This window comes from Chroicocephalus ridibundus, chromosome 2 (assembly GCF_963924245.1).
Source record: "Chroicocephalus ridibundus chromosome 2, bChrRid1.1, whole genome shotgun sequence".
Lineage (NCBI taxonomy): Eukaryota > Metazoa > Chordata > Aves > Charadriiformes > Laridae > Chroicocephalus > Chroicocephalus ridibundus.
Window position 1 is genome coordinate 55,030,457 of NC_086285.1, and position 17,093 is coordinate 55,047,549.

Below are 17,093 nucleotides of genomic sequence, written 5' to 3' on the forward strand. Positions count from 1 at the left end.
GAAAGGTGCTACTCCTTGTACCTTACACATTTTCAAACAGTTCATTTAGTGCCTTTTTACCTTCAGGAAACAAGCCATATGAAATCAGTCATATAACTATCAGCAGCAGTAACTCCTATTTCAAATCTGTGTGTCATTGGGACATAAACCCTGGGCCTCTTCCAACCTCACATTTTTCCATTCTCATGGTTACTCTGCCAGCTTAATTGCACAGACTTTTTTTTTTTTTCCTCTTCACTCTTTCTGCCACGGAAAGCAAAAGCATTTCCCTCACGCCAGAAAAACAGAAGTTACGAGACATGCTAGACTGTGGTCAAACATTTTGTTTTCCAAACGGAAAACACAGCCAATTTTGACCTGGTCAGTATATGCTTAAAAATCTTTAAAACTGACTATAAAAATACTTTAAATCTATAACCCATATAAATTTTATATAATCTATGAAGTAGATGAACACAGCTACACACATCGGTATAATCTATAAGAATTGCACAGCCAGTTTTTGGCCTAAGTTTGTAAATCCATTTTACAGCCTCGGAACCTGCAGCGATATGTCCTTTCGCAGCACATCGGGGCTGCGACCTCCAGTCCCAGCACAGCCGGCGAGCAGAGCCTGCAGCGCACATGCTGCTAAACAGTGCGAATCGGGCTGCTGGACCTCCGCCACGGGAAGCAAAATAAGGTTGGACTTGTTCCCATGTGTGCGTTTGAGATTTACTTCTCTCAAAGACAGTCCCTGACCTTGACCGTGGCCTTTTAAATTTATGGATCGGTAACAGGGAACTGAGGAATGAAAACACTTGAAGCTCCCCTTACCCTTCATATTTACCACACCAGATGGCTGCTGCTAAGTGTCAGCATCAGCCCAGTTTTACAGTGTAATAGGGCCTGGGTACAAGAATTGTATCTTATCAGAGATGGCGTGAAGGCTGGCTTTTAACAGGTCCTGGTGCTTCTTGCTCTGGTAAGGCACTTTACTCATCTGGAACTCTATCTTTGAGGGATCTGAAGAATTTATTGCCAGATACTCCTCTCCCACAGGCGTTTACCTCTTGAAAACAGTAGCTACTTGACTGGTTTTTGCTAGGCATTCACCCAATTTTTTAGCTGGTCAAGCAAAGCTGACCTGATTTTCAGGAAACCCTGTTGAAATCAGTGAGCCTCAGTCGTCAGAAAACCACACAGATGTACCGAGTATCTAAATGTGAGATAACAGCAGGTTTCTAAGAGGGATCCTCCTTTGTCCTGAAATGGTATCAGAGTTTTCAACTTTTAATAACCAGACCCCCCCAAAAAAAACCCACTTTTCCACTTCTTCTCTACATCATGAGTATCTCCCTGTCCCTCAGAAAAGCCTGGATATGGAAATATTTTTGCTGGTCGATGGCTTCTGTAGTGGACCAGCCAATTATTTAGTTCCTAAAGCAAATGGATGTTAAATGCAAGGATAAATTTAAGCTTTTTTTTTTCCTGGGTCTAGCCTTGGTGTTTATGTTGCATCTGTTAGCTTACCTTCCATAGGAGCACAGCCAGCAACAGGAAGATGAGAATTCCCACCAGCAAACTGATGGCAATGATCCATCCGACAACATACCCACGAGGCTCCAGATTGTGCAAAGCCTCAAAGACCACCTACAAAGCAATTAGAAAAAGATCTTTTTATGATTGGAAGTTGTATTGTTTTCTCTTGTACTCATCTTATTAAACACATTGCATGGTGGCCTCACTGATCATATTTCATCTGTCAAACAAATATGGAATGCGTCCTTAATTTCGTGCTTTCCATCTATTTTTCGCAAGGGATTTAAAGCTTTCAAGTGGAATTTGAGTAGCCATGCGTTGGATCCAAAGCATATCAGCTTCCACTCTGAAATAATTCTTACCCTGCCAATCCCCCACTCCACCCCAGACACTGAGCTGGTTCTGGTGCTGGGCCACCAAAGGTGCACAAAAGTTTGCATGAAAAAACTCCATCCCTTGGATTGGTAGGGATTACCATGACATCTCACGTAGTTTGTCTTACTCATCATGCTCCTGGCCCTGCCAAACACCCCGATGCTTCACATGAAACACTCGTGTATGCTTAGCTTGTGAACTTTTTTTTTCACAAAAAATGGGACAACTTGCATATATCCCCATTGAATACAAATCGTTCCTGCTGTGCTTCACAAGACACATTGTGTGAAAGAGGGAAGGGCACATGCAGTCATGGGTTCTTCTGAGAACACAGAGAGCAATCCCCTGCTGTTCTCGTCTCTCTTTTTGTATGGCATGTATGGCAGGGAAATACATCCTACAAAGCGCTTTCCTTAACTGTCTGTCTTAAGAAGAAAATGGGAGCAAATTATACCGCTCGTATACACTGCAAATTTCCAGTCTCTTATTTCAATCAAAACCAGCTCCTCAGTGGAAAACTCAAAAACAGTTCTCCTCAGAGAGGGCTATTTCTATGTTAACTATTGCAATTTAATATCCAGCAAATGCAGAGAGACAGCAGGGATTTTTTTAAAGGTAATACGTTTGCTTTGTCTGGCTTTGTTTCGGAAGGCAAAGTAGTGAGTTTTCCTCCCTCCTTCACAAACCACTTTCATCATCTTTGCTTAAAAATGCCAAAACCCTTTCATAAATATAAATTGTTAAATCAATCTTTGAAACAAAACAAAAAAAAAATCGGTAGTTAAAAGTGGGTGAAAATCCCAGAGTTAAGAGTCAGATACAATTATGCAACCCCAAAATACACATCTTTAAGAGGCTCATGGAAGACCCACAAAATACCTCTACTGACCGATGACACCGTTCGAACAGTGTCATTTGTGAGACAGCAAAGGGTGCACAATAGCATACAACCCACATGGATGTTGAAGGTGGGCATTCAGGTAAAAGGCTGCAACAGCGAGGTGATGGCAGCACTGGAACAGGGGCCAAAGAGGCTCTGGGTTCTCCATCCTTGCAGGTTTCCAAGTCTCAGACAAAGCCATGGGGATACTGAGCCAGTACAGGCAACAGACCTGCTTTGAGTGGGAAATGGGACAGGACAGACTCCCAGGATCCCACTAACGAACATTTCTCTGTTTCAATAACCATATGCAGCCTCAGCAAACACCCACACATATTACAGGCATAGATGACAGAAAGCAGGTGAATAGAGCTATATTTTGTCACCATGTTCCCATAAAGAAGTACTCAAAGATCCTTCATCGCAGTTTCACAGGTTAATGCTGATTAAGACCACAGCTTTTCCGGAGGAGGAATTTGAACACAGATGATTTACATGCACTTTTTGTTCCTATTGATGAGATATTATCAGGTATTTGATGACAACGAGACATGAAAACATAACAAGTGGACAGGAACAAAGCTATACATAGATAGCATTATCCAAACATATTCCCATAACTAGTATCACAATGCTCAAAATAGCTCTCGAACATAGACCAGTTCTTCACCCCAAAAAAAAGAATAATTTTAGCATTTCAGACATTAGCACAAAGCCTTTGTCAGACTTTTTAAGACATCTTGCTGAACAGAGAAAGTTTCCTAAGCAGCAGTTTCCCTCATAGCCAAGACTAGTGTAAGGGAAATACCAGACAGAGAGATCAAAGACAAATCTTGTGCCTTCCTCGTATTTCTGAGCCAGCTTGGAAAGATGATCTGATGTGGCAGTCCATTTCTCATGGAGGCTATGGTTAGCATACATCTTGCGCACACAAGTCAGATGACTATTTCTTAGACGATAAGGCACTAACGTTATTTTCCTTTCTGACTCTAAAAGAAAAAACCTCCTAACATTTTAAGTATTGCCAACTTTAGTGAAGAGACCTTTTCAAGCAGTCCCTGGATGCAAAATGAGATGGTGCCTTCTCTTCACTACTCAGAGAGTAAATGTTAACATAACACAACCTCCAGCACAATAGATATGTATGTCCTTTATGCTGCCAAAAGACAGAGCCAGGAATAGCTGCATAGATCAAATCATACATCAGCTTTACAGCAAGAGCCCCACGTTTCAGGTTTGAAGCACACTGGCTAGAATAGCTTGGCTGTAACTTCTGCAGTCACAGCTTGACCTATAAGGGTAGAGAGCGAGAACAGCTTCTTATCTAACCGTTTTTTTTTCTGGCAGGCTGGAATCAACATAGAATGATAGACTTGCCTAGGTTGGAAGGGACCTTTCAGATCATCTAGCCCAACCATCAACCTAACTCTGACAAAAACCATCACTAAACCGTATCTCTAAGCACTGCGTCTACCCATCTTTTAAATACCTCCAGGGATGGTGACTCAACCGCTTCCCTGGGCAGCCTGTTCCAATGCTTAATAACCCTTTCAGTGTAAAAATTTTTCCTCATATCCAGTCGAAACCTCCTCTGTTCATACATACAAGCATACTGTCAAACATACAACCATAAACCCCCCCGTTCATGGCTTTGTGGTTTGGAGAGGAGCAGGGATGTTGTGCATGTTAATGTTCTTATCCTGCTCAAGCCCTCAAAATCTGCCTGCATTAATACGCAGCCACTGCAATGAGTTCTGGTGAAGAAGCAACCAACAACAAAAACCCCAAGCCAATCCCCAGCCAAACCACACTGAGCAGACAGTCAGCGTATATCACACATTGGGAGTGTCAACAAGAAGCCAGTACAGTAAGTGGGGGAGGCCAGGGAAGCAAGCCATCCTGGTGGGAAGGTTGGAGGCAGAGGGTGACATTACTAAAGAGAAGTGTGCCAGCCGCCACCTGCTGCTTGACCCGCTGGCCATCACGCCGTCCCTGAAGGCCAGTCTTGAGCAAACCTTCAACTCCTCGTCCTGTCCGGTCCAGCAGCACAGCCCCTGCTGGGCAGCCAACACATTGGGGAGCACAAGGCGGTCCTCAGGCCAGCGCACTTCCCACAGCCCCGACAGATAGAGAAGTCAGGAGTGATAAGAGTGACTGATGCAGAAGATAAAGGGGGGTGGGGATGGGAAAGCATCCCAGAGAGGGCAGTGGGGGCCGGCAGCCGTCTGCTTCAGAGAAAGCACATGCAACGGTCATCAAATACAGAGCAGATTACACGCTTGTTTTCAGAGTCTGACGAAAGGCCACGGAAAGGCTGTGAAAAACACAGTTGTCTTGATGATGTATGAGGAGTTTTAGTTCCATATTTATCGTTTGCATTTCACACTGTACTTGCGGGATCTGAAAGTGGGGAAGTCTGGGAGGCAGCGTAGCTCACTGTTTATACCTAGCTCACATGTCAATCAGGTTTTAGACAATGTAACTGCCCTTCTGTAAAATAATAGAGATCTGCACCCTACCACTGATTTCTGAAATGTTGAACCTGCATGGACAAGGGCATCTACCAGTTCATTTTCTACCTGTGCCAAACACAGGCTATATTCTGATAGTCTTAGTGAACAAATTGAAAAGAATCAGAATTTTATATTTTTTTTAGCGCTTTTAAAACACCCTATTTCAGTAAAGCGTGTAGGCAAGAAGTTAAGAAGTTAGCTGAGTAGGAATTTTGCACATACTGTTCATACTGTAGGAATTTTGCACATACAGTTCATACTGTGCTGAAGCCCTTTGCAGAATAGGCACAAGCTGCTGCACTGAGACTCAGAAAGACAAATATACTTCAGCAAAATCTGGAAACACATAATTGCAAAATTTTCATTTCTTTTTGATTGTCTGCACTAAATGAATTTTATGCACTTGTATCATGAACCACAGCACCATGGAAGGCATGGGCTTATAAAAAAAATTAATTATTTCTGTATTATTATCCAGAATATTTTTGGTGTTTCAAACCATGCTGATCTGCTGGATGACTTGTCCATTCAAGTGCCATTATACTTGGGCAGACTTGGAGTAAAGACACTATTCTCCTATAGTGTATATGCATCCTTTTTTCTATATTTATTTATTTACATATACTAAGAAAAACCTTAGAAGTTCTTGAAAAAATACAAACCTGAGGTATCCTGCTAGCTGCTTGTCTCTATCCCTGGGAAATTAACTGTATTTTATTGCTATTGTGTATTGTTCTCTTCCTTTACCCGTGTGTGTTTCTACCTGACAGACTGCACTGTAAAGACAAGAAAATCTATAAAGCAATTGTTACAGTAACAGATGGAAAGGTAAAACAATGAAATTAAAAACGAAACACCGTGAAAACAGCAAGGCAGCAAATAACCCACTGGAAAAGGGGGCTGCAAAGTGGCTGGAGGAAGCACGCATCAGGCTCCAGCCAGGCTAAGATGTGCCCATCTCAAAGGTAAGCTGGAGAGAACAGGCACCTTAAAATGCTGAGTGTTTCTAAAAGGCAAGAGGGGGTGGTGATGGGTTGCTGAGTGGAAGAGGTATTCCCATGTGCATTAAAAAAAGGCTGGGACATCATGAGAACTGTCTCGTAGCACAGGCTGCTCCTTCCAATGCAGGTATGGAGAACAGGCCAAAGTCAGGAGTCCTCTGCACCACAGGCAGACAGGTGAATATGCATTTAAATCTCTCTGCATATACATATGCATATGAAGGCCTCTCAAAAACACCTTGTAGGTCTTCACAACCATGAACTTAATTTTTTAAAAGTTTTTCTTTTTGTTGTTGTTTTCCCCAAAATATATTTGTTTATCATTGCAAACATAAACACACCTAAATCAGAGTGTAAACACACCTTTATCAGGGAGTGTAACAATGGGATGAGGGGTAACAGTTTTAAACTGAAAGAAGGGAGATTTAGATTAGATATTAGGATGAAATTTTCAATATGAGGGTGGTGAGGCACTAGAACAGGTTGCCCAGAGAAGTTCTGGATGCCCCATCCCTGGAAGTGTTTAAAGGCCAGGCTGGATGGGGGTTTGAGCAACCAGATCTAGTGGAAGGTGTGCCTGCCCATGGCAGGGGGGGAGTGGAACAAGATGATATTTAAGGTCCCTTCACACCCAAACCATTCTATGGTTCTATAAATCCCGAGGGCGGGGGGGGGAAATCCATGTAGGGGAACCACTTGCTTGTGTTGAATTACACTTGGGGTGACTTGGCTGAAAATAAGAGAATAGTGAAGTCTACCCGGAAGGAGAGAAAGGTTCAAAGGCTTGATGAAGCGTACCTGTGCTGAGCTGACAGCACCAGACAGCTGTACAGTAGCCGTCAGCTTTACAGGGCACTTCGTTGCAGGAGCTGCGTGCATTTTATCTAGGGTTCCGCTTTCATCTATTCAGCTTTGCATTCCCTCACTTTCAAGACATGGAGACTCAGACGCGTTCATCTGGTTTTGACATAGTGAAATCCACCCTATTCTTCCCTCCACACTGACACTCACAGAGGAAAGGATGTCCTTTTGTTCCATAAGAGCGCTCCTCCTCCTACCCAGGAGCAGAGAGCAAAGGATGTAAATCCTTGGATCTGGTATTCAACCACCGAGGTCTCATGGATCTTATTGTTGGTTTTGCCTCACATGCAGAGAAGAAGGGAGCCAAACCTTCATTGAAACCCGTATGCTCTTGAAAAGACCACGCCATCATCGGTTTCAGCCAATATATACTCATGTTAATACAACTGTCATCACAGAGCCAAATCCAAACTCTGCTCACCTTCTTTGTGTGATTTGTTCAATATAAGAGTTCAAACAGCCTATTGTGACCACAGACAGAAAATATGTCATTCCAAATCACATAAAACCAGATCCAAATCCAGAGAAATTATCTCTAAAAATTGCATACATGCAATTTTTTAAAAAATGGGTTAAGTTCAAAGACAGCCTGCTACCCAACTTACCAATACTTACATAAGCTTTTGCATCTGCCTTACAAATCTACTACAGTTTCTGACAAAGTTGATATTTAGATGGGTGGTCATGCCACCACTGGTACTTCTTACACTATGATCACAAATACCAGTCTTCCTTTTCCTTTTGTCTTCTTCACAAGTAGTTTGCAGTCTGATATTGTCCATTATACTGTAAAAGTGCCCAGTGAAGTAAGGGCACCTGGTTCTAAAGAACCATTTAAATGGGACAGTAAGTCTATATTTAGCCATAGTAAGCAAAAAGGCCTTTTCAAATTTACCACGATAAAGTGTCTAAGAAAATGTTTTTCATTGTTAGGGAACACTTTCATAAACAGACTCAAAGGAAGTCCATGCACAAGTGTTCAGAAGGAGCTGCTATCCAAACGGATACGGTACAGCAGTCCGTGGTCAATGAAATGAATACAGGATGAGCTCTAAAAAGGAAGGGAGGAGTATGAACAAAGACTTTTTATCTCTCCTGTCTCTACTTCCAGCTGAATAGCTGTGGCTTGCAATGAGCACTATTCCCTTCTGCATTCCACAAGAAAAGAGGGGGGGGAAAAATGAATACCTTGAGCCAAACCACATGTCTTAAATTTTTCCCTGAACATGACCCTATGCAAAACATATAGCAGTGGTGAAGCCAACAGACATATGGAAATAGCATAAAGGAGAGAGCAAATGGCACTCACATTAGAAAAGACCTGAAAATACAAATTGATGTTACATGGCTACAACATGTCAAGCATGCTCCTTTTCAGCTAGAGCTTCCCAGGAACTAGGAGCAAGCTCTTGTTTGAAGATTAATATAGCTTCCCAGCACACACAGTGCGCTTTATAATTGTTGCAACTCAAGGCTCCATGAAAGGCTTTCCAGGAACTGGAAAAGGATGATGTTGGGGGGGTTTGTTTGGGTCTTGTTTGTTTGTTTGTCTTCTTTCTTTTTTTTTTCTCCAAGCATTAGATAACAATGGAATACAGCAGAGCTTGCATTCCTAGATAAAATAGCTAAGTATCTAAATTTTGAACATTAAATAATAGTAATCCCACACATTTTACATTGTGCCTATCATTCTGAGAGATTCTAAAACCCTTTACAGATCAAAATACTTGGCAGAGAGATCCTGGCTTCTTCCATTTCAGTTGGGGCATGGGTATCACAGTCAGGTGTTACTTCAATCATTAATGAAATTTTGCCATAAAATTGCAAGATTTGCTCTGTGCAAGCTAAAGAGAGATCAAGCAATGTATTAACAATCAGGGCTGCAGATCACTTGTGAGGCACATTCTCAGGGAAGGTTAGCTATGCTTTTCATTTCAGCTGCCAAGCCTATTTTTTAATGCTCTTCAGAATGGTCCAGAAACCTGACAAAGAAAATAAAACCAAAGGAAAAGATGGAGTCCTGACATATAAAAGAATTTCTTTTTCTGACAGGTCTAATAAAACAGGAAGTTAAGTCTAGCGTTGCAGACATGATGCTGGAGAAGACAGTCACTGTAGTGGTGTCTCTACTTTCAGACTGAAGGTAGTAAGTAGATGCAGGTTCAATTCTTCCTTTGTCTGTAGGGTTTTAAATCCAGTATCTCTGAGATAAGTGCTTTAATTTGGGAGATCAGTGCCTTCCAAAAGTGTGTTGGACTCAATGCTCTCACACTCAAATCTCAGTAGTACTGACTGAAATGGAGCAAATGAGAGCATGGTTTCATGGGCTGGTGGTGATGACAGTCATTGGTGATAAAAGGATAACTGAGAGATGGGATCTAGATCATGTTCCAAAAATACAGAGCAAGAGGAGAAATTGAAAGTAATCCAGATTACCTCTGATCCTCATGTGAGAGGGAAATAAAAAATGAAACTTTAAAATTTCACCAGACAAAAAGAAAGCTGAATTTGGATGTAGCCCGCTGTTCAATTTTCATGCGTAAGCATTAGGCAACTTGGTAGTAGGAAAACAAAGCCATCACCTTCTCCTTCTCCAATAGATTGTAAAAGTGGTCCTGTACAGTTTTACTTACAGTCAAAACTACACAGTGAATTCACCTTGAACTTTAATATTTCCCCTTCAATTTTCAACCCAGCCTCATGCAGATCAACACAAAAAGCAGTATCAGGTCATACATGAATTCCACCAGCTCAGCACAAGGGAATAGTTAAATGAATTTCTGAAAGTTTAGACCCCCTTGCCCATTTTCACAGCTCCCAAAATATCATTAACACTTCTAAATTTTTCATACTGGCACATCTGAAAAGACTTTGCTGGGGTTTCAAGTCTCTGCTAGGTTTTCAAGGAAAATCTGAATTAGATTAAAGCAGACGTTAACCCTAGAACAGGAAGCTAAACCTAATTTTGGCACAAATACCTCAAGGATATTACAATTTTGGCTAGTACAACACAGATCCTCCTGCTCCACATAACATCATTCACTGTGATGGCATCGTTATCACAGAGAGCAAAACCACAGAAGCACGCTTCACAGCACTGCTAATCTATCCAGACAAAGTCTGGGCACTCTCATGGGCTAGCCCAGCCCAAGCCCAGCCACAAATTCCAGTTTGCGTAGAGCTCTCAATGATCTCTACCACACTGGGATCAGGAAACCTTTCTCTGCAGGTTTATTTACTTACTGGTTTTTCTTCTGGGCTCCCATTGGGCACCTCCACAACTCTGAGGTCAGGGTCCACACGCACCCTCGCCCTTGTGACAAACTGGATGACCGATGAACTGTCCTGAGAAGTAAGAAGAGGAAGAATTGGATTTGGGGGTGCAAAAAAAAAAAAAAAAAAAAAAAGCACCAACCCCCCCTTCCCCAGACAAAAACATTAAACATTTGCCAGTGTAATTAAGACACCTAGGCAATGCGTAGTGGAGGCTGGGTTGAAGGTTTACTCCTGTCCTGGTTAAAACCTTGCTTTGAAAAATATACCTTATGCCCGTAACAGACAGGCAAACCCAAGCCCATTATCTCAGATTAAAACAAAATCAGGTATGTTGAACTTTAATCACATCATTTGTATTTGGCCTGTTAAGTTTCCCACATTTACCGCAGAAGACAGAACATTGCCAATCAAGACAGACAGGCTCAATATTAACCATCAAAGAAAAGTTCCTATTTGTTTTTCAAGTGAACAGAAAAAAGATATACAAAGCCTGGGATAAGCTCAAGTATAACCCAAGGTGAAAACTTCTTAATTATTTGATTAAATTAAATATTCAACGCACACCTCCCCTTATTAATCCTATATTTTACACAGTGCATTTTAACAGGCATATTCCAGTAAGCTGCCATTTCAACTCATGGGTTAGTCATTTGTATGCTGTCTACCTTGGGGATGGTAGATGTTAAGTGGCAAATGGCATGTACTGGTGATACTGACCCACAGACGGGTAAGCACTGTATGTCTTTTAAATGAGCGTTGCTAATGGTCATCTTGGAAAGGACCCAGCAGACAGGATGAATCGCGGCTATTCCCAGGACTGAATTTCCCAGAAGCACATTTTGTGCGCAGTTACTTGCTTACATATTTCAACATTCCTGTAAGCATGTAACAAATACCTGAAACTTCCGGCCTTCCCTATATTTTCTGTTTTCAAATATGAACAAGATTAGCAGACTGGTTGGTTTCAGCTGGAAAAGCTCACGGCTATCAATGGCTTCAGGAACTGCTTTCTAATAAGGGCTCTCCAATGCTTTTAATCTAGCAGCTATCAAAGATAAGTTAATTTTAGTAGGCTCATGTTATCAGCTTTCTCCTCTCTTATACCCTCATAATCTTACAGCATCTTGCCACAATTACACAGTCAGCATTTTTGTAAGTATAGGAAAACAGGGCCAGCCACAGTAAATCACTAGAAATTTAAAAGATTTGCTGTCTCATTCAGTGGCTTCAGAGAAGACAGGAATTAACTTGCGACCATTTGTTTCTTGTCACAAATGCCAAGCTCAGCATTAATATGGTAGTGATGTATCTTCTTTGAATAATAATCATTTGAAGTAAAAAAATCACAAAAAAACCTGCCATGTCTCTGTTTATACAGAGGGAATGATAGATAGTTGGTCACAGTTTACATGCACTTACTCTACTTTTTATTTTTCAGAACAAAAACTTTTAGAAATCAATTCAACTTTATGAAGTATCTAGTTTTAATACCATGCATACAGTTAGGGGCCTCATTTGTTGTTTCTCAATGTATAAATTTCTGAACTTAATTTATTTCTGCCTTAATGGGTAATGAGTAAGAACTAGGATTAACACCTCCACGCACGCTGTTGATAAATAGATCTGTTTTCTCTGACACCATGATTTTTTATAACACACTAATAAAGAGCAGAAGGAATGCAACTCTTGAGTCCTTTGATGCACATAAGCATACTCAAATTGGTATTTCAGACAAACTACAAAGGAAGCACGTACCTTCTTCAGTATCTCAGTATTCAGCAGCGTGTAGATACTTATATCACAGGACTCTGCTTTTGCTAATGAGCTTAAGTTGCATCGTATAATTAAGCAGGACCTGCCTGGTCTTTCACAATCCTACAGGAAATATGGAAAAAGCTGTTAGGCAAAGGAAGAAAAAAATCAGTGCCAAATTGTGTGACACCAAACACACCAGCTGACTAAGTTACATAGCGAACTGCACTCCTGCATTGAAATAGCAGCAACTTTCAAGACCTGAAGACAGCTAGATAAAGAGACCTGCATGAAAGCAAGCCAGGTAAAATTCATCTCTTTACAGAGCTGCTGAGCCAGGCGAGTGCCTGGGGCCGGGAGGAGCTCGGCCACCACTGAACATCAAGCCCTCTGCATGGGGCGGGCGCCGAGCACAGCACAGGTCCTGCTGCCCCACGTGCCTTTGACAAAACACGGGAGCGAGGGTGCTCATCACCAAGTATGCCCTGCTACATCAGGTAACTCCCTCCCCACTGCACTTCCTGAAACTTCCTATTTCCATTGAAAAATCAGATTATTAAAATCACTAAATATCCCCACAGTACGTCAGTATTAATATATATGCACCAAACACTTGCTCTGTAATGAACTATCTGCTTGAATTCTTCATGCTAAGCCATGCAATATCTTTTGCAAGATACACTCTATGTTCAAGTTTGCCATAAGTGGACTTTCTTACCAATACTTTTCTGCCAGACTTTGTGAAAAAAGCAAATATTGTGTGGAAAATATTTTCATTCTCTTGAGGAACAACGCATGGGCTGGGGTTTCTGTGAAAAGAACAGCTTCCTTTGTCTTGACCAACCTGCAAGCACAATTATAGATCACAATTATTATTCTGAATTAAACTAAATTAAACTAAATGACACAAGAAGGTGGGATTAGCCTGTCCGTAAAACACACCTACATCTGAGCTGGATGTGTGGGCTGCCATTAATAGACAAAAGAGAGAAATACGCACTTTGAGAGTTAAATAATCCTAAAGAAAATATCTAAAGTAAGCCAGACAAACCATGCTCTGGAAATGTTTGTCTCTCTTGACTGGATGGGATATGAACGTATCTAACCTAGCTCACATGTCCGTGTCTGTGTTCTGTGTGTCTGGAGATAGAGAAGAAAAATCTCAGCAAAAGATATAAATCAGCACATAGCATTTTACATCAATTGTGTTACCCTGTGTATTACCTTTTTTGTAGCTGTATTATTTGATGCTTTGGTCAACTTGACTATTTCATGGTTTCTATCAGAACTAATGAGATAAATGAAATCTTTGTGTAAATGCACAAGCCTGGACACCAAATCTGTTCTTTTACCTTTAGCATAAATAGTACAAAATTAAACTTTTTGTATCATTAGCTTATTCACTTGTCCAGAAAAGTAGAGGCTTGATGCAAGCAAAATGTACCAAGCTTTGATAAAATGATCTTCAGTCAAGACAACCTTGCATTAGAAAACCCTTCTCACTTTTTGCAGCTTATGAATATTCACTGAAGAAAATCTATTGGAATTTAATACAAACTATGACAACAAAATATCAGCAAATTCCTCTTGCCAGCATCCTTAAAACCTATAAGAGTGAGAAAGAGGGAGATTTTCCCATAAACCAACAAGCAACGTTCTTACACACCCTGCTGTTGACCTCCCCACATCCTCTGCTCTGAGAGGATGAAAACTTGTACCTTGTTCAAATCACAAATCCTTGAAAGATGGAGAAAAAAAAGTTGTTAGAGATACAAAATTACCGCATGGTCTGAGTCCAATTTTGCATTAAACAGTTTATATCTCAGTTAGCCAAAGTATTGCCAAAAAAGAAAAAAACCCTAAAGGTCTATCTAGATCTTAAATGCTACTTTCCAGACAAGCGATGTCTATGTCTCTTGGTAAGATATATGTTTTCTGCTTCACTGGCCCACAAACTCTTCATAAGCTGTTCTTTGAAGTACATATTCATAACCTATCTTTATATAATCTATCCTTACATTCCCAACAGATACAGGCACAGGTAGCTACCCGCAGTTTACAGTCTCCTTGGGATCAACTGAAAATTAAGACTATGATGTTCTCCAGTTGTCCAGATCACCTGGAATGAGTTTTCGCTATTTACTGTAGGTAAGAGATTCTCAAAGCACATTGACATTTACTTTCTTTGAACTTTCACATGGGAATTAGATCCAGATCAACCAGAAGGTTTATGTTAAATCAAGAACAACAAAGAGGCAAGATCTATTCAGTACTTGCTCTTTCTTCCTGAAAGTTTGAATTACCAGACACTTGGACAGATGTCATTAGATTCACGCAAGAGATACAGAAAGGACAGTATGAGCTTCTGGACTATCACAGCTTTTGGCATACTTTCTAAATAGTCCTGTTTTACATCCTGTACAAATACAATGTAAGAACAAACCAAAGCAGAAATATCTCACGAGTCTAAAAGGAATTATCTGGCATGAAGCAACATAAATCTGGTCCTTTCTTTAAACGATTATCTTTTCTTAAACTGAAGCTTGGCTACACCTTGTCCTTTTTAAAACACTTTACCTGAAACAGAGAAAGGCACTTCCAGAGGATAAAGTCTGAATTTGGAAATACCCTTTCCACTCTGCCAACTACGCAGCAATCCTACACAAGGCAGCTATTAAATTCAGTGTCTCGGCCCACGTTAGGAGGGACACATGCAAGGACCAAGCACCTCCGGTCACCTGCACTGCTCTAGAACAGACCAGCGGGTCATCTACTGCCTGTTTAAGTAACCAAAGGCAGTCGCCACTTCCTAGAAGGGAAGGCAGACACTACTACTTGGCCTGCAGAATTTGGAGGAATTCAATCAGGCAGAAATTAGTTTGTATTCATCTGTGTATCTGTGATGAATCAACATACGCTGAAAGACAATAGGCAGGAAAGGATGCAAGGCAGCTGAGAAGGGCTATTTCTTTTAGCACTCTTAGAAACAGCAGAGGCACAGAACTAGGAAAAAAGTAACAAAAACCTTTGAAATGGGTGGATCATGCTGAGGTAGAAGGACATCCAGCCTTTCCAAAGGGTTTTTTTTCTTTGTTTGGGGTTTTTTGTTTGTTTATTTTGTTAGGGTGACTGTCAGACACTTTATATTTCACACCGTCTCTTATTTTCCTCAATTTTTACACACACAAAGGGAAGGTTCAGTCAACCAGTCAGACAAAACTATGGTAACTTTTCGTGAAACTTTGTTTTCAATGAAAAATTCAGCTCTAGGAAATCAACCTACTAAAGAAAATCTTAGCACAAAGCTCCTGCCTGCGTTATGCTGAGACTGAACTGCATCTCTGAAATGCAAATCAGGATTTGGCCTCATGTGTGAGCCTCTCCTTGTTCAAACATGGTGCTACGCCAGCCACCTGCTTTCCTCCTTGTGACCAACCTCATAATCTGGTACACAAAGAAGAAAATTTCTGGCAAAGTTTAAGGGCATGAGCAAACGCTTACAATTTATAGATGCAAGAACTGTGCAAGTCTTTGATACAGAGGAGGTAGCCAGGCTCTTTGACAAAGTCCTGGAGTTTCAGGGTACGTGACATACTACAGCTTTTTGGAAATTTCCATGTGGTTTCTCTTTTCTATAAACAGAAAAGGACTATCCCCAAAGTGATCTTCCCAGGACCTAGGATCTAACATCTCACAGAAATAGCAGAAGGGGGTTTTCAGAGCAGTGTAGAGGATGTGGAAAGGCATGTGGGTTGCCTTTGTACTCAGTACAAGGACTATACAAAAGGCACAGAGAAAAATCAACATCCAGCTCCCAACACAAAGAAACAACAACAAAACTGGGGCAGGGGAAACAGGGATGGAAGGGAAGCTCTCTTAAATCCTACATTAAGACTGCAGCTTGGTCCTGAGTGAGGTACCAAGCAGGAGCAGCCCTGCAGCCTCCCAAGGAGGAACTTCCAAGGAGCTGTGTCAGAGCTGTCTCTGCTGAAGGTTGTTTCATTTTGTTTCCTAGAAGGTACTTTACCGTTTTAAGTCCTGCATAAAATCATTTGCGGTCTGGTGTACTGGCAATACAGTTAAGTCTCCTGTACTGGAAGCGTACCTAAAATCTGTACCCAGACAGTTGTAGACAAAGTCTACATTAGCACATTATGTAGGCTAAACCAGGCTAAAAGGTGAACCAGGCTAACTGCATGGCATCCTCAGCACCTGATGTCCATATTACATACTTTTCTACCTTCCTCTGAGTCTGGTCCTGTGGCCTGAATGTGCTGCAGCCACAAATGAGTGTTAAGTGCACTCTTCAAGTGCTCCTTTGTGTTTCTTTTGCCCCCAAAGGAATCCAGTTTGTGCACTCTGTGATGTGAACCACAGCTCCCTGCGTGGGGAGGGATGGGGATTTTACTTTAAAAGCTCTTTTCTGGACTGAACTAAGACACTAATAAAGCAGCACTCTAAGGCATACTTTGGTCTTCAGCCCCACAGAACATCTGCAAAGGGTGATGGCATTGAAGGTGCGTGAAATACACATTACACTTGCTTGCTAAGAACAAGTTTTCAATTTTTTCACCTATGAGTATGGATATCACATTAACTCCTATAAGCAGGACTCCTGGAATTCATATTGTTTGTTACGTACTAGAATAGCTACATTTTCACATAAGCAAACCCATCTGGAACAAAAAAGCTACAATCAGTCTTGACCATACAAAATTCCTCCATAAATAGAAGTGAGATAAATATATATGTGTGTGTGTATATATATACACACATATACACACGTGTATATATATATACACACATATACACACGTGTATATATATATATACACACACATATATATTTAATCCGACTTAGCAGATTTCATTGAACACCTTTATGTTGCAGAAAAAATGGCATAAAAAGAATTTC

The 17,093-nt window shown here is 41.0% G+C and overlaps 1 protein-coding gene across 1 annotated transcript in view; it reads right to left on the bottom strand.

The window, feature by feature from the left end:
• Nucleotides 1-17,093, bottom strand: part of ITGA9 (integrin subunit alpha 9) — a 232,582-nt gene that overhangs the window by 19,119 nt on the left and 196,370 nt on the right. The window contains exons 24-27 of the mRNA XM_063325548.1: nt 12,898-13,023; nt 12,183-12,302; nt 10,395-10,496; nt 1,513-1,632 (exon numbers count right to left, since the gene is read on the bottom strand). Of these exons, the coding sequence (XP_063181618.1) occupies nt 1,513-1,632; nt 10,395-10,496; nt 12,183-12,302; nt 12,898-13,023 (468 nt within the window). The remainder of the gene's footprint in view (nt 1-1,512; nt 1,633-10,394; nt 10,497-12,182; nt 12,303-12,897; nt 13,024-17,093) is intronic.